The 18,937-nt window shown below is 31.2% G+C and overlaps 1 protein-coding gene across 1 annotated transcript in view; it reads right to left on the bottom strand.

Moving 5' to 3' along the window:
• Positions 1-18,937, bottom strand: part of LOC106470606 (diacylglycerol O-acyltransferase 1-like) — a 46,443-nt gene that overhangs the window by 12,369 nt on the left and 15,137 nt on the right. Inside the window, exons 6-12 of the mRNA XM_022399234.1 lie at positions 14,131-14,183; positions 10,625-10,727; positions 9,555-9,698; positions 8,495-8,563; positions 6,242-6,345; positions 1,114-1,194; positions 669-713 (exon numbers count right to left, since the gene is read on the bottom strand). Of these exons, the coding sequence (XP_022254942.1) occupies positions 669-713; positions 1,114-1,194; positions 6,242-6,345; positions 8,495-8,563; positions 9,555-9,698; positions 10,625-10,727; positions 14,131-14,183 (599 nt within the window). The remainder of the gene's footprint in view (positions 1-668; positions 714-1,113; positions 1,195-6,241; positions 6,346-8,494; positions 8,564-9,554; positions 9,699-10,624; positions 10,728-14,130; positions 14,184-18,937) is intronic.

The following is an 18,937-nucleotide window of genomic DNA, read 5'->3' as shown; positions in this document are numbered from 1 at the left end:
AGGAGGTTTTAGAGATTACACAAATGAATTTGAGATTTTTGAGATGAAGAAAAGTACTTTTAATCTTAACATGAAAATCACTTTGCACTCAGACTAGTAAAAAAATGACTCAATATATTCTGATATATTCATGAACAAATCTTTATTAAAAATACTTCACTAAGAAATCTGATTTTTTGTAAAAAGACTTATGTTTACTAAAAGTCTGCCCAATTTTGTGAAGATACACACATTATATTAATAGATAGTAGTATCAAAACTATAACTAGTACAAAGTGGTCATATGGTCAGTTAAATAACTGAGCCTGTGTAAAGGGAGTTAACTGCAAGCATAAGAGCACTTAAAGAAGTTCAGTATAAACTTTGAACACTTTTATATGATAATTAAATCCTACTTTCAAACTGCATTTGCTGCAATATGAATACTTGTGCACATTTTTAACTGCTGTGCCACCTATCCAAAAAGTTGAGTTGTATCTTCAAATTTCATAGTAATCATTCAAATTATTCTGGAGATATACTACTTTCATTTAATGCATTTGTTTTATAAATTCCTTTTGGTTTTTAAATAAGTATATAATATAGACAAGTCAATATTATATTTATAGCTACCAGTTCATGACAAAACTCAATAGGTGTATCACAGCCTTGAAATAATGGGCACTTACAGCGAGTTTAAGAAGTCTTTCCAACATTAGGGATAAGTTCATTTCCTAAAAAAAGAAAAAAAGAAAAATTATATAAATTTTCATATAAATCATAAGTATATTTTCAAGTATCTTATTGTCAAATTAAAAATACATATTACCTGGTGTGAGCACAGAATGCATTAGACATTAACCTCAAAGTTCAAAATGTGTAATATTAAATTATTTTTCAGCCTATTCTTAAAAAATATAAACTTAGTTTTCTCTGGTAAAAATATTTCTTACTAAAAACAAGATATGGAAGCCTATTAATTTTAGTACTTATAAAGACTGACAAAGTATGAATATTTATGTTTTAATCAAATGCATATTCAAAACCATTAGTTACTACAAGTTGTTATAATGCCCTGAACATATTTCAGATTAGTACATTTTAAGTCCTTGAATAAATGAGCAAATTACTTACTTTTAAGGGTTGTAAGGTGTTTCTGATGATTGGGACAATCCACTGCTGTACCAACCCTAGTATTAGTTGAAGCAAGAAAATCTGTAGGAGAAAACAAAAAGTAAATACAACTGATGTATATGTCCTTGGAACAATTACTCATAAAAAATTACAACTTAAAAAAATGGATCCAACTAACAGAGTAATAGAAAGTTGAAATCTTTAAACTATCAAAAATCAGAAACAGCTTAAAGCCATGGGTACAAAGCTGAGAGAGGTATCAAATATTAGAAAGAACTGTTTTTAAAATTAACACGTTTTTATCGGTTGTACATAGTAAAACTTTTGTTTATTTTATCCACAATGTTTCACCAGGTTTACTTGGCATCATCAGGTGGCATACAAGAACTGGGACTAACAGAATTTAATTTAAAAAAGGATCACATAAGAACCTATAACAATAGTATCCTACAAGCATATAAATGATCAATTGCAAATAATAACATAAGTTATTCAAGAACTGTCAAATTTATATATACTAAATAAAAATTTGAGGCTTGAGTCTAAGTACTGAAATACATTCTATGTTTGTTTTTTTTATTAATAGGGCTTCTTATATTTTTCATCTATTAATGTTGTCCTCTCTGTGAAGATTTTTACTTGGAAAGAATCAAAATAATGGTTTTTTCATAGACACGTGTTCAAAAACATGAGATGGAGATTTTAAATGTTCCTGCAAAAGAGTAGAAAGTTGTCCATTTGTCTCACCAATATAACAGCTTTTGCAATCTGTACATTCATTTGTATACACATTTCCTAAAGTATCATTATGCCAGTTATCCACTGATGAAAGAGGTTTCAACTATGCTATTGCATTTCCTAAAGTATCATTATGCCAGTTATCCACTGATGAAAGAGGTTTCAACTATGCTATTGCACCCAGAACTCTCCTTACACTTGAATTCCAGACAGGATTAGAAAACTTTGGTAGAAAAATAGCTAATCAGGAACACTTTAGTTCCTCAAAAAAAACACCTTTCTCATGTGGATTCAAATTCTTCCAACATCATTCATGAAAGTACAAATAATCAAGATCATTCGTCAAATAATCAAAGCATTCTCTGCCAAAACCTACAGTTACCCATTCTGTCTTTTCCCAAAATTAAAAAAAATAGTCATATTTTACCTGTTCTTCATGCTTTTTGTTCACATATCTCACATTTTTTTGGACAAACCTAGACTGCTAAAATCAAACCTTTCTCCAAAATAACATAAAGCACTAATACTCTTAAAAAGTTATGAAAGCATATTTTACTGAAATCTGACAACAAAGGTAATGCTGTTGTTATCATGGATCAGATAGTATACAAGTGAAAGATGCGCACACACACTCCTTGATGATTCATCTCATTTGTAAAATATGGTAACTAACATAACCTTTTCCAAAGAAAAGGAATTAAAACAATTTCTTGTACAGTTACAAAGAACTTCTCAAATTTCTACTGGTATATATCAATTTCTTCGATCCTCAGATTCCCAGACTTCTTAAAATTTATAGTCTCCCCAAAACTCACTGTTGGATAGACAAGATTGTTTAGTGTATTATTATTTAGATTATTTTGTGAATTAATATCTAATGATCATTTAATTTTCATGACAGCAGTGTGGAAGACTGATTGTTTTAAAAGTGTTAGTTGTGACAAATATTTGTTACATAACTCTGTACGAGTCATATGTTGTGTTTGCAATTAAATTGTTGTCTAGGCTTTACTAATATTGTTGATGTCACATTACTCAAATATTTGGTATTTTCCTCATTACCTTAAGTGAGTATTGTTACATTTATAGTGTTGTGCATGCTCAATTAACAAGGTATATATATATGACTGGCAAGTGCAGGTTAAGTAGAAAAAAGTGAAGTGAAAGTAAAGTTCAGTCAGAAAAAAAAAGTTAGAAAACATGAAGTTAGCTGCCGTGTGAGTGAATAGCCAATAGTCAAAGGGTGTTCTAAAGTAATTGAACCCATCTGTGTGGACTTTGAGGAAAAGGAGAGAGACAATTATTTAAAGTTTGAGACATAACTGTGGTAGCCCACAGAGTAACACAAGTGAATCTAATGCAGATTGTACAGTAAGAAACAAAGTAGAGAAAAATAGTTTGTCTTGTCAATTGGATTCTAAAGTAATTGAATCAACCTGAGTAGACTTTTCACAAGAAACGAGAATTATTTAAAGTTTTAGATACTGTGATATCCTATAGTGTAAAGAATTTTGCACATACATTTGACTTGTTTTGAATATATCATTTTAAAACATGTGGATTGTGTGCTGTCCATTTATTGTTCAAATTATCACCAACAAATCAGACACCTATTGTAAATGAATCCCTGCCCACACATAGAAACCCTGAAACTCACAAACCTAATTTTCCCTTATGTCCTATTGTTTCAGCATACAAAAGCTTACAATTACTATCTAAGAAAATTCTTTGCTTGGATGTTTTCATGTTTCTCATGCTTCCTCCTTCATAAAAATTCTGCAATATTTAAATATATGTGAATTCAGTCACTTTGTTCAATAAATCAAATTTAATATAAAAAAACCTGTTCACTAAAGTCCCAGTCCTTGAAACAATAAATGCTGCTCTGGATTGTTACCAAAATGATTCAAATCCTCGTTTTTGCCTAATCATCAATATTATAAAAAAATTGATTCTCCTTGCTGCAAAATTTCCCATTTTTAGTTTGAAGGTGTGAATTATAAACAAATTGATGGCCTATGTATGGGAAATCCTGTAGCTCCAGTACTTGCCAATATAATTATTATAAGAATTGAAGACATTGCCATCTCAAATTCACTTTATAAAGCATTTTTTTAGTTTTAATATGTTGGCATTTTTTCAGCTTTGGATAATCTTAATGTTATTCATGAGTATTTTCTCATTTAAACCAGATACACCCAAACATAAAATTCATGATGAGAAAAGAAGTTGATGACAAATTGTCACATCTAAATGTTTGTTAAAAAGACAAACACAGGTTTCCAAACCTCCGTATTTCGTAAGAACATTCACACTGGACTTTATGTTCCTTGGAATTTCCTTCGTAACAAATGCCAAAAAGCTAAGTATATGAAAATGTGCTATCTGTACAAATAAAATTCTAAGTTCCAACATCGACTGTTTCAAAAATGAAAACCTTTGATTTCAGCTTTTTGTACAAAACAATTTCCTTCCCACTGTTGTTAATAAAGTAATTACTTCTTTTGAAAATTGACACAGAAAATGATTCTTCTGCAGATATCCCTGTCACTTATTTTACCAATCATCCAAAACTTATCTCGTGTTATCAAAAAATCTGGTTATAAAAACAGTCAGAGAGTATAAAATTAGTATACAATTTACATTTTCACCTGAAAAAATAGCAAGGTCAACTGCTATCCAAAAGGTATATGGATAATGATACTTTAGGAAATGTGTATACAATTGAATGTACGGATTGCAAAAGCTGTTATATTGGTGACACAAACAGACAATTTTCTATTAATTTGTGGAAACATTTAAAATCTTCATCTCATGTTTTTGAACACATCTGGGAAAAATCATTCTTTTAAATCTTCTTAGGTTAAAATCCTCAGCAGAGAAGACAACATTAACAGACAAAAAATTAAAGAAGCCCTATTAATAAAAAATATATAACTCTAATCTTAACAAATACAAAGGTGTTAATTTATATCTATTTTAATTCCCTTCTCTCTTGTATGTAGAACAAATTTCAATACTTAGACTCAGGTCTATTATACCCAAGTTTGACAGTTCACTGATAAATTACTTTATTGTTTGCCGTTGGTCAGTTGAATGCTTCTCGATTACTATTGTTAGATATTCTCACGTGATTCATTTTTAAATTAAATTCTGTTAACCTCAGTTCTTGTATGGCACCTGATGATGCCAGATAAACCTGGTGACACGTTGTGAATAAAATAAACAAAAGTTTTACTATGTACAACCAATAAAAACTTGTATGAATGAGAAAGGTATTGTTTATTTGAGGCATTATGGGATATGTTTTGATATGATCCCTTGCAGTTTGAAGCATTTTGTGTGGTTAGTGTCAAATTCATAGGTCAATTACTGGTGAATAGGGGTCATTGGATAACTTCTTAATCAGTTAATCACTTTAAAAGGATTGCACCTGTAGCTTTAGAATACAAGGAACCAAAACTTAATCATTTCTAATTTGTATCAAAATAATTCCCCATGAACCTGACTCTTTGATGATGCTAACTTCAGTAACTCTTCTTGCCACATCTTTCCACCAAACATGAGCTCATCACAACTTGTGGTTAGGAAAGTTTAATCCAACACATTGGGCATTTTATATAATTTTTAACAGAATAAACTGCATAAAAGAAAGGTTTACATCCAGTTCTGAGTTTTCATATAAATTAATTCCACGACTAGGTTATCATTTATGCAACTTCCTTTTTATGATGTAATCACGCATAGGAAAAATGACCACAACTTTTGAGCAAAGCTTCAAAAATACTGATATACCAGCCTTAACTGAACATATAAAAATAACTAGATGCACAAATAGTGTGTCATATCAAGTTAAACATCTTAAACTATACTGTCTGATACAAGTTACACAATTTCAATGGAGATTCATGCCAGTTTCTCTTGAATCTTTTAATCTCACATCTCTTTAAATCCTGCTGATCAAATGTAGGAAAACATAAAAGGTGCTCAAATGAAGTAAAAAACTATAAAATAATCAGTGAAGATGAGGAGAAAAATTGTTTTCTTTCCAGTAATGTAAATCTGGAAGATATATGCAAAGTCAATAAATAGTAAAAACAAAATTATGACTGGACATGTACATATTTTATTCCACATATCTGAGTTTAGATACATAAAATGCATTCAACGTTTTTATTTAAAACAAAACATGTCTTACCTCATGTTTCTTCATTACACATATTCTACATTTTGTAAAAAACATAACTCGTTGCTTACATCTTAATTTCATTGTTATGAAAAAAAAAGCAATGATACTGATACATGCATCTTCAATGCTTGATATATGATTCATAAGAGTTTAAATAATGACATTAAGTGTCAAATGTATCTGTAATCAAGAAAAACTTACCATTTCTACTATTCTTTTCAAGAGGAATCTTTTCCTGATACCAGCTGAACGAGGAAAGTTCAGCTCGTAGCACAATGTGGGAGCACACATAAAGTAATAAATATCTGAAGATAAAAAAAGATATTTTCATTATTCAGAACAAAAATGTACAGATGAAATTGACATAAGAGAGTAGGAATGTAAGGTCGAGACCTGCAATGATTGAAAAGAGAAGGGTAATTACTAAAACACTGTGACAAAGAGATTAGTATTTACTAATCCTGATGAACAGTGTTTTCTTAAGAACATTTCTATTAACTTCCATGTACTTATTTCAGGTATCTGTTAGAAGCTCTTAAAAATTAGTTACAATCATCAATAATGAGTTACAAGTCTAGCATATTCATAAACACAGTTTTCTGTCCTGTTTTATATCCCAATAGTTGGAAGTACCACTCCTTCCATATGTCTATCTATACCAGATCACGTTAAAAACATCACATTAATCACTGTACATAACACTGTCATGTATTACAAACAGTATGTGACTTTACCTGCCAAGATCTTGTATATTTTTGGAAGACAAGTTTATTTACTTATTAAAAAGCATGGTTTTAAAAACCTTGTAAAGTAAAGCATACTGAGAGGGGACATTTGAAGTCATTTGTTTTGAACTGCAACAGAAAATTAATTCAAGAACAGCTAAGTGATAATGTACAACTATTTGTATCACATTAAAAGAAGCACAGCTTTTTTTTATTTACAAATAAACAAAGAAGTATTCAAAAAAATTTCTTATAAATCTGCTTTCTATAGTTGTTTGTCTGTATATGTACTTTCTATACTGACATAATTAGTTTGTAAAATTCACATGGGTTTTCTAGCTTATAAAACCTGTCTCATCAGAATTAATAAAGATACCTTAACTTGGAAAATAAGCATTGTTTAATAAACCTTAGTATTTGTTAACTTCAAAACAATGTTTACTAATTACCAGTTGTTCAAGTCTAATGAAACAATAGTTTGTACTAAAAGTATAAGCAGAACTGAAAATGTTGACTTCAGGCCTCAGTTTAATTATCAGCAAACTCTTTATTTGGAGGCTCTGTTCATCACTGGCCCCAGGCCAAAATCATAAACAAGTTAGAATGGACAGGTATGTCACATTCACCTAGGGCATGTATGAGTATATTGGATTTAACTGCTGATCTTAAATTAGCACATTCAATTATATGTATTAATACTTTTCTTTTTGAAGAACCAATATAACCCTACTAATAGGAGGAATAAGTAAATTTATAAACAAGAAAAGAAGATTACAAAGATGGGATTTGGTCTTTAAATCTAAAAAAAAGAACTAATGTTATAATTAGGTTTAAAAATGCATCTCAGCTGTATCTGGGGGTATACCCTATGGATAACATTTTTCAGCTTATTCTTAATAATTAAAGAATTTATACAATATACTAATTCTGATAAGGTATATTTAAAATATAAGCTATCCTTCTAAACACTTGAATTTGCATAAACATGAAACAAAAAGCACAAAGGCAATAGAAATTAACAAAACACAAACTGCTTTGAAACTTGATGAGCACGTAGTAATTTCTTTTTGAATTTATAAAATGAGAGAAACAGTAAGCTTTTGGTTAACAGTATACAATACTTAAAACGTTGCACTGCAGAAAATAAAAATATTTAAAAATTATATCATAGAGTTATGATTTTTTAATAAATATTTTATACTGGTATTCAGAAATTAAATTGCTTGTGTGAAATGTTTTTTGATTAAATCAATTTTGCAGACAACTCTACAGTGGGAATAAGGCAGATATTCATTTCTCTTGATGGATGCAATTAACCTCTATTACTTGTTTGTTTCAGATATTTGTGGAAAGCTACACAAGAGCTATCTGTGCTAGTCATTACTAATTTTGAACTGATACACAAAAATGAAGGTATCTAGTGCCAACTCTAGTTTCAGGCTAATTATTAATGTATGTTTTTTTGCTTCAAAGTTTTGAAAATAATAATAATTAACACTGTATTTATACCAGTTGTTGAAGTTTGCAGTATAGGCTGAAGAACTGAAAGCATGTTTGAAAAGTATAGTTGTTTCAACTCCACAAACATCTTCTGGAGATGAAGTAATCAAAAATTTTAACTATTTAATATTTCTATATTCCACTTTTATGTCCTACTACATTATAAAACAATTTACTCCTAGAAATGAATACTTTGTGAACTTTTAAAAAATGAAATTTAAGATCCTACCTCTGATATTAAGATTTTGTGGATATCTGACCAGTGGCAGCCCATTTAATCCACCTCCAGTTGTTGACACTTTATATAAAATAATTTTAACAGAAATTTTAATATGATATACAAATATATATATATAGGCATAAGCTCTTATCTTATTTTGTGAACTTTGGAAAAAACATTTTAATACATAAAAGCTGAAATGGAACTGTCTGACAAAGAAATTTGAAACATAATTTATCTAAGTTTGTATGCTGAATATAAAGTAATATTAGTGTTGTATGCAGATAATAAATAATCCTATTTTTTCTATAACAGTGTTTAAATCAACACTTGTTACAATATACTTAATAATAGCACTATCTATAAAAGTCTGAATTATAAGTAAACCATATTAATATAAAAATATTTTTTTCTAGTTTCAGTAACTGTTTCAGTTAAGTGGGAACTTAACAGGCCTAATATTTGTGCTAAAAATCAAGCAACAATGCATGTTTTTGTTTTTCACATTCTTCTTAATTTTGGCATTGTGTTGCATATCCATATACATATGTAAATTGTATTTCAGATATATATATATGCCCGTTATCATCCAGCCCAACAGAAATGTAATAAAAAAAAGTTTCCAGGGCAAAATAAGGTTTAAAATGCTGTTTTTTCACATAATCTAGACAAATTAAGAAGATGAAAAAAAAAGATATCCAAGTCTAATAAGATTTTTATTATATGTATCTATCTAAAACAAATTTACCTGTTATAACAATATCAATTGCATATTATATAACTGTTGTCTAAAATTTAGCCTAAAAATTACATTTTACCATTGCAAATATCTTAACAAAAACACATATAAAACTGTACTATGAAGAATTTTTTTTACTAGACAATTTAGTAATAAACTAGTAAATAAATTATGTTACAATCTCCAATGCATGTTACTTTTACAATTCATAGAAAAGACATTTCATTGGACCAAAACCCCATCCCATCTTTTGGCATCATTGTTCACTGAAAGAAACAGCAAGTTTCTACCAGCTAACTATGTAAAAATATTCAAAGAACCTCTACATACCGGTTAAGCCAAATGAGCTACGGCGTTTGTGACGACTTGTATCTGGTTGATTCCTGCTTTCTCTACACCAAAAGTTTACCATATGATAGGAGACAAGTTTTAAAAACGTGATGCTCACAGAACCAAGAGCAACTGATGCTCCAACTGAAAAATAAATATATACACCAGTAAACATTAAACAAGCTAAAAACTGTTTAAAGATATTCCCTTTTACCTTTAGAAAGACTGACATCACTAATGTTACAGTATTTGGTGTCCAATATTATTACTCACCAACTAACCAAGAAATTTTTATAAGCAATAAATAAAAACTGATATGCTGAAAATTTCTATTGTATTTTTTTTTTAATCACAGGTAGATGCCTTACTATAGCAAAGGTCTAGATGAAATGCAGTTTTATTTCTACCAATTAATTTCTCAGTTATTTACAAAACTACTTTTTTTTTAAGAGAAAAAGGTGATGATAAAGAGTTTGGCCATCTTTTGTTCTGGGTTACTTTTCTTACTTTGAACAGTTTCAGAGAATATCACCTCCCAACTGTAATCCTGGCTTAAGCCAAAACTAAAGAAATAAAGATCAAGTCCTATTTAAATCAGTATCAAACTCGTTAGCATCTTTAAAAAAAATACTAAATTATAAAACCGTGTTGTTTGGTCAATTATTAAAACAACATTATTGTGGTTTCTCTTCAACAAGAATGAGAAATCCCTTATAAAATTACAAAATGTGCACATGAGGTTGCACAATTAATTGTGAACTTTCATTTGGAAACAATCCAGGCTTTTATAACTTTGTGAGATGACAATAATAATTTTAACAACTTAGTTATACCTTGATATAATTTGCTATTGTACATGCAAGTTAATTTACAACTGCATCAACTTTAGATAATTCAAGTAAGTTTTAGTATAATACTTAAGATAATGGAAATTACAGTATATTTACTATAAACCATGCTTGTCTTTTATAGAATTATCTTTACATTTATTTGTAAGTACAAAATTAATCTGTGGTTATTTTTATAACGTCAAACAGAACAATATATTATTTCAACTTTCTGACACGTACTTGGGTTGCTATTTGTTGTGAAGACCATAATAACAGGAAAGATGATTAAAATGGAAAGACTGATAACTATCATTAGCCTACCACACATTTCATGAAGCTTGCCCTAAATAAAATAAGAAAAAACAAAAAATTATTTTACTTTTAACAGTTGAAAACACTACTAAAATCATATTTAGTTCACTAATAGGGTAGGGAGCATAATATCATTGTCATTCACACAACCAGGACATGGAGGTTGACAGGAGGTATATTACCAGAGGACTCCAAAGAACCAGTTCAATATATGATATTAGGTAAATGCATCCAAATGAATAAGGAATGAAAAAGAAGTGTTTGCTATTTCAATATGTTAATTATAAACATTTTTCTTTTTTTTTTTTTCAGTCACCAAAGCTTATATTTTATTGAGTGTGAAATATGAAGGGAAAAATAATATAAACCTCAGGAATGTTTTCCTCACACTACCACAAGTAATCATTATTCCTCCAAAAATATGCATAATCAGAATACTGAGTAGATGCATTTCCTTTTGTCATTTGAGTATACTTTAAACATAATTAGTTTGCTTGGTACATGGCATGTTTTCGTCATTTATATACTTCAAAGTAGTTGAAATCAATAACCTGCTTGATGAAATTCTGATTAACTTATCTACTGAATTATTTCTGTTTATCTTCCTCAATGGATCAAAACATCATCTAATTGCCAGTTCACATGACAGATTGTCCATTACAACAACTAGTTTCTTTCAGTTTTCTATATTTATTTATTTTTTGTTCATTTTAAGAAATATAAAAATTACAGAAACCTTTTCTTAATTCTATTTGTTTGTTTCAGGATTTTGTGCAAAACTAAACAAAAGACTATCTGTGCAAGTCTTCCCTTATCCTGAACTGATTTGACTACACAAAATGCAGCTAACCAACATTTAATTAGACCAGAGTAGCCCAAGAGTTGGTGGTTGGTGATGTTGGTTAGCTGTCCTTTCCAGGATAAGGGAAGGCTTGCACAGATAGTCTTTTGACCATCCCTCTCATGGCACACCTATGGCTCCAAAGTGCAAAGTGTTTTTTCAGCAATGAATCACAAACCATGAACCCCAAGATTAACAGTACGAGCACTCTTACCACTAAGCCAACTCTGGCCTTTTTAATTCAATCATTAGAAGAGAAAGTACAGTTTAATGTTAAGTAACTTAGTAGTCATTGGACTTTCACAAGATTTTATTCATATGATAAGATAATGAGATTTAACTCACACAAAAAATAGTATTTTTTGAATTGTAAAGAAAATAAAACATTTACTTTTTTTTGGTACAATATTTTCTGACAAAGTAACATGTCAAACACAATGATCAAGCAAGGTTATAATTTTCCACATTCAAGCTTATACTTTTTTTGTTATATTATCATTGTAATATAAAGATTATTAGTAATAGGTACATGTTCTGTGTCCGTGTACCTTTACCTCCTAGCTCTTACAAAGTAAGGTGTTATCTTACTATAAAGGCCATCAACTGGATCTATTTACTTGTCTATGTATTTGTCTATTTACCAAACTATAAATTATACTTTTGATGTAAATATAGTAATTACAATGCTGAATGAAGTAGCCTTTAAAATTAATATTTAGTGATCATTTCTGAAGGAACACAAAAAAATTATGTGAAGCATAAAGACTATTTAAATGACTGCAATAATATTTGTTCTTAATGAAAATGCATGAAAATTATTCCTTACTGCAAATTAATAACATATTACTGCACGTGGGTGTAAACAGTGATGTAAAAAAAAAACAATTACAAGACCTTCCAGGACCAAACTGTCATTTTTCAATGAGCTAATTTACTGATTTTAACAAGTGAACTCCACCAAAAGTAAGTATTTAATGTTTTATTAACATACAATAACACATACAGTGAAAATATTTCTTCCCTTAATTTTGCATACTTTCCATTGCATACAATAAATATTCTGTGGGTGTTCTAGCAGCCAATAAGAATAAGTGATGATATCCAGCCTCACTAGATTGAATTTGCAGAGTGATAAAAAAAACTTATTCATGAAAAAAAGAAAAAAAAACAAGTTATTAAAAAAATCCGTATCATGCATGGTAGTTACTCTCATTCAATTACATTGATGCTTTTTGGATTTGCTTTTCTCTCTTTTTGTTAACAAATGTTTGGCAATAATTGATGAAGAAATTAGACAAAAATTTAATTATTTTTGAAGAGTCTATGAAGACGAAATTAACAAAATGCTGAAATGCTTACATTCTTTATCCTATCAACAAAAATGTATGATTTTAGACTTCTCCCAAATGGATCTTGAGCTTATTGTATGCTATAATATCATTCCAATAACAGTCACATGACACCTGTTTGGTTACAGACAGAGGTACATAGTTCATAACTTGTTACTAATCGGTACTGTCAAGTCAGCATATTTCTCAATTTACAAGTCACATTTTCTCAAGATCATTTTTCAAGAAACTAAGATAAACACAATGGTACAGCTTGTCACTTATAAAAATATGGGATTCGGGAGCAATGGAGTGACAGATAACAAATTTTCCAGGATTTCCTGATAATAACCATTCATTGTCCAAGATTTTCAGTACTGAAAAAATTGTTTACAAAATTACACAACTTTCCAGGATTTTCACAACCTGTGCAAACCCTATCAGTGAACAGTTTTCCACACTAAAAAAATATAGAACCGAATAAATAAATATAAGTATACACAATTTGTAGATTATACTTTTTGTTATATTAGAATTTTAATATGATTGTTATTAGTAACAGCTACATTGTATCTGTATACATGTACCTTCACCTTCAAACCCCTACAATGTAAGGTGCTATCTTACAACACCAGGCAATTGTATCTATCCACTTGTCTATGTACCTGTCTATTTATCTAACTATAAATTGTTACTTTGATGTAATTACAATAGATACAGCACTGAAAGAATATCCTTTTTCCTATATTTGTTATCAAAAATCTAATTTCTGAAAAATTTTCCTGTTCAGAAACAGTACTAGTTTGAACCACTGCAGTACCAGTTTAAAACCATTGTTATAAGCCTGACACTCCTGTCCACATGACAGGTATAATTTTCTAATACTAACTATTTTTATCATCTTCTACTTTAGTGAAAATAATTTTTTTTAATATTACTTTTTGGGAATTTGATCATATGTTATTCTCACACAATAAAAGTAATTAAAAAAGATATGCTCCAGAACACTTACATTGATTTATTTATATATCAAAAAACAGTTCTAACAAAGTAAGAAAGAATGAGAATTTTTAAGTAATTAATTTTAATAAACTAAAAGATTCAGTATTAAACCAGCTTAGAAATAGTATTGAATGATGTGGACATGAAGTTTGTAATCCAACAAGGAATCTGATAGGCAAGTTTAGATTATATACTTTGTGCACAGCAGTATATTTTACTTGTTTAACCAAACAAATAAAAATCATTTCTATTTTTTTACTTACCTTTGAATAGAGAATTTCAATGAAAAATGTGAAAAGAATAAATACATTAAGACCTGAAAAAAGTAAATAAATAAATATAAATATATATATATATACACACACACACACACATATATATATATACACAGTGTGTAGGTTATACTTTTGTTATATTATTATTATTGTAGTATAAAGATTATTAGTAAAAGCTACGTGTACCTTTGCCTTCTAGTTCTTACAAAGTAAGGTGTTATATTACTATAAAGGCTAACAACTGCATCTATTCACTTGTCTATGTATCTGTCTATTCACCTAACTATAAATTATAATTTTCATGTAAATAAAGTAATTACAGTGCTGAATCAAGTACCCTTTAAAATTAATATTTTCTTTACTTGAATATGTATTTCTGATAGATACTTACCTCTCTTCACTCAATAGCTATTCCTTGCACATCTGCCACTAATTTTGAACCATCTTCCAATTAAGATATGTATTTCAACATGAAATGCACTAGTGTATAATGCTATCATCATGTGACAATAGCTCTCCACTAATAAGTTTGAAACACATCCTCCTTGCTCAATGGAACCCCATGAGCATTTGCACTAGAAATGAACTATGTTCTCAGATGAGGCAAGAATAATGTGTATCAGGAGTGGGGAGTAAGGGTAGAAAGGTAAGTATCTTTAGAAATACTTATTCAGGTCAGGAAAATATTAAATTCTGAAATGATACACTTACCTCTCTGCACACAGTGGCTAGAATCACACAGTGATATAGTGGAAGAGCAGGTGGAATAACTAAAACTTAAATGAGCCTTCTTCTAACAAGGCAACAGAGGGGGAAAAGCCTATGGAGTGTGACACCATATAGTGGAGGCTTACTAGAGGGGCAACACTGTGAGATCTCATCCATCTCATGCAGGGTATAGTCTTTGCCCAGATGGAGGTATGAAAGGAGGAAGGTAAAATAAGCCCATGTGTTGCAGGGATGGGTGGAAAAATGCCTGACCAAATGAGCTTTTCCATACAACAGGTTGGATGGACAAGAGGTGTAGCATGGCTAGAGCAATAATCATACCATACCAAAACCATTGGGAAATTGGCATATTATATAATGCGGCATGACTAGCACTACACTGATATGGACACCCTGCCCGACTTCTCACTGCACTGTGCTGCCCACTCGGACTCGCACAACTGGTGAGGAACTTTCCAAGTCAAAACCAAACCAGTGGCTAGGAATGGGACTGATAAGGGTCTCCTGTGGTCTGCTCGAAGACTGAATTGGGGCGTGGGAGATATTTGCACTGGAGAGGTGCACAGGCCTAATCAGACCTAACCACTGCAAAGATCTTTTACTGAAGAAAGTGCAGTGGGTTAACATGACATCTAATTTGAAAAGCCAGGATATATTAGCCAGGGAACTGGGTAGTCACTCCCTTGGTGGTGGCTTTTTCCATGATAGTCCATGGAAGGTACAATGTGTAATGGACATTGAAATTTATACATACACACACATATATATATATATATATATATATATATATATATATACCATCATAATGGTCTTATATAAAAATCCCATCTCAACAGTGTGCAATTTTGGAACCAATGCAAATACGTTGAACACTTTCTGTTATCCTTGGCTTAATGCAGATTTAGAGAAATAAGTATACCCTGTTTAGGCAACAAAGGCTGTCCAGTGAGTTCTGAGAACTGAATGAGATTAACAGTATAAATGGGTAAGGATATAAGGGAAGTGCTCACCTGTAAAAGAAGGCAAGGAGACTGGAGTATGGTGACTGGAAGGAGGTGAAATCCAGATGGCAGCAAAATTTTCAGCCTAGAGAACCTAATCCAAGGGTAGTCAAAAGCATGAGACCAGAGAGTGAGCCAAATGGCAGATTTGATGTAATGAATACATGATACACCCTGTAAACAACTTCATCCAAGGAGGAACAGATGATCCAGATGAGTTGATGAATCCATACAATAAATGAAGAGGATGAGAGATTTCTGAAAGACAAAGGGTCCCACATCATGAATAAATGATTGCCAGAACCCCGTAAATGAGGCGTGCATGATAAGTAACACCTAACCTGGATAGTCCAGTGGAGAAAACCACGCCACCTATGTTGATAAACAGAGTAAAATGGTAACATAAATGGGATAAAATAAGAGCTATAAGGTTGGGAAAACCTGGCCAGCAAGCAAGGAACTGGGCAAATCCCATGCTTGAAGACAAAGAGATGACACTCCTTTGTGCTTCCAACAGGACCTGAAAAGGAGTGTTATGAATCAACAACAAAACATGTGGGAAAAGGTGAAGAGGAAGGTACACATACAGAAAGAAATAAGGACATCACAGCCAGAGAATCTGGGTCAGAAACCAGAAGGAGGTAAGTTAGGTATTGAGAGGAGTGGCAAAGGTACTGATCATTAGTATGCCCAACTGCAAACAGATCGAACAAAAGACTTGAGGATGAAGTGACTATTCCATAGGAAGAATCCTGTCTGGTCAAGAGAGTAAATCCATCACCAAGTTCAAAGCCCCCACAACATAACAGGCTGTTAGCCGAACCCAATGTAAATGAGCCAGAAATACAGAGACCAATGTGCAGAAGTAAGGGTTCCTAAAGTGAGTACCACCCTGTAAATTTATATGGGAATCAACTGTAGCATTGTTGGAGTGGATAATATCCAAGATATCCACAAAACATGGGAGGAAATAGGAATACAACTGATGGGCTGCCAATAGTATCAGTACATTGATGGTGAAGGCTGTATAGTAGTCCAGAGACACATCCCACCCATAAGAGATGTATTGGTGAAGAGATGGAAATTCAGACTTTGAGGGGAGATAGCAGTGGGATGCCAACTGTAGTGTTGGCATGACCCAGCCACAAAGACAGATATTCAGGAAGAGAGGGCAGTACCATCACAGGATTGTACAGAGGATCATGAGAGATGTTTCACTGGTTGCTAAAAGTCCATTGAAGAAACCTCATCTGAACCAAGCCTAGAGGAACAAGATGTTCTATAAATGCAAGAGTCTCCAAAAGATATGGAACCTTTCAAGCAGAAAGTATATGAGAGGCAAGTGTTGTGGTGACTAGACACTCCATGTTTCACAGATGAATGAGGGAAGACTGAGCCCCACTGAGTTTAGCATTGAAAAAGACTCCAAGGTGGAACAAGTATTGAGTCAGTGTTAGGATCAACTTGAAAAACTTGACCAGCCAACCTAGATGAGCCACCTCTTGGTTAAGAAGTAACATGGCCAAGAAAGAGGCAAGTAGAAGCCAATTGTCCATATAATAATGGAATCAAAGACCAAGGTTGTGGACATGATGAGCAAATATTTCCATGACTCAATTGAAGACAAAAGGAGCCAAAGCTATGCCAAATGGGAGAGGTTGAAACTGATACACTCATTCCTGTTGAATAAAGTGAAAGCAACAACAGGAGAATGGGACAATCAGAATATGTAGAAAGGCCTCCAAAGGACAACAAAAAAGACAAGAACAAAACCCCAGAGAGAGAGGCAAATCCTCTTGATGGCTTTCATGTTAAAAAAATCCAATACTGCAACTACAAGATGTTGGATATTAGAAGGAGAAGGAAAATGAACAGGAAACCAAAGAAAGTTAACAAGTGCTTAGTGGGACCTACTATACATGGTAGATTTGTTGCCCTCCTATTGATGGAAAGCTATTCTTGTATAATGATTACCTGATCTTGTAGTCACATAAAACACGTCTTAAGTAGAAAATACTTCAAGGTTAATGGCTTGCACAAAATCTCAAAGGCAGATGCACGAGGAATATCTACTGTGTGGAGATAAGCGAATCATTTCAGAAAAATATTTTCTATATTTTTTTTATGAAAAATCTAGCTTCTGAAAAATTTTCCAGCTCAAATGCAGCATATTATACAGGCCTACCCTTTACACTACAGTTCAAGTTTCAATCCAAATGACAGGTACAGTTTTCTACCACTTTTAATTCTTAATACAGGATAGGTTCTTTACACAATTCTACATTGTTTTTAACCACTACAACCTATTATATATGTCAAAAAATATGGTTTTTGCTTTCTGTTTTTTTATCAGACATAAAATTCATAATTCTAAATATAGTAAAAACATATATACAATTAAATGTCCAAGTTCTGTATTTTTTTATATTAAGTACTAGACACAAGCCAGTGATAATATTCTTTTGAATTTAAGGAATAAACGTTTTATCTTTTCATGTTGAAAATAATTTTATGAAGAGTATTTTACTTTTCTAATAAACAACAGAAGTGATTTTGTAAATTCTTTTCCACATGAGTAAAAGTAATAGTTTGAAAAAGTTTCTGTACAGATTCAAAACCTTATTCCAGGTACATATGGTCTGTTGTTCTTCTGTAAACATTATCAATGTATCTACTTACAAAACTGACTTAGGTGTATAATGTTTGTTGTGATTCTGTAAACACTGTGACTCTACTTACAAACCTGAGTTGAGAACATATCTTCTGTTGTGACCCTGTAAACGTTGTAAATCTACTTACAAACCTGACTTATATGTATAATGTTGGTTGTGATCCTGTAAATCTTACTATAATGGATGTAGTATGTGTATGTCAGTATCTATGTATGTAACCAAAACAAACTCCTACACCATCTACTGAATGGTACCCCAAACAAAAATCTATAAAAAATTTCACACTTAGGGTATTCAAGATTCAGACAATTAGAAAAATAACTGTGGTATGTGCAACAACCATTTCATTATAATAGAACAGAATTTTAAATAAAAGTACTTTTTCACAACAAG

Source organism: Limulus polyphemus, unplaced genomic scaffold, assembly GCF_000517525.1.
Source record: "Limulus polyphemus unplaced genomic scaffold, Limulus_polyphemus-2.1.2 Scaffold4113, whole genome shotgun sequence".
NCBI classification, from domain to species: domain Eukaryota; kingdom Metazoa; phylum Arthropoda; class Merostomata; order Xiphosura; family Limulidae; genus Limulus; species Limulus polyphemus.
This window is presented reverse-complemented; position numbering and strand designations above follow the sequence as displayed.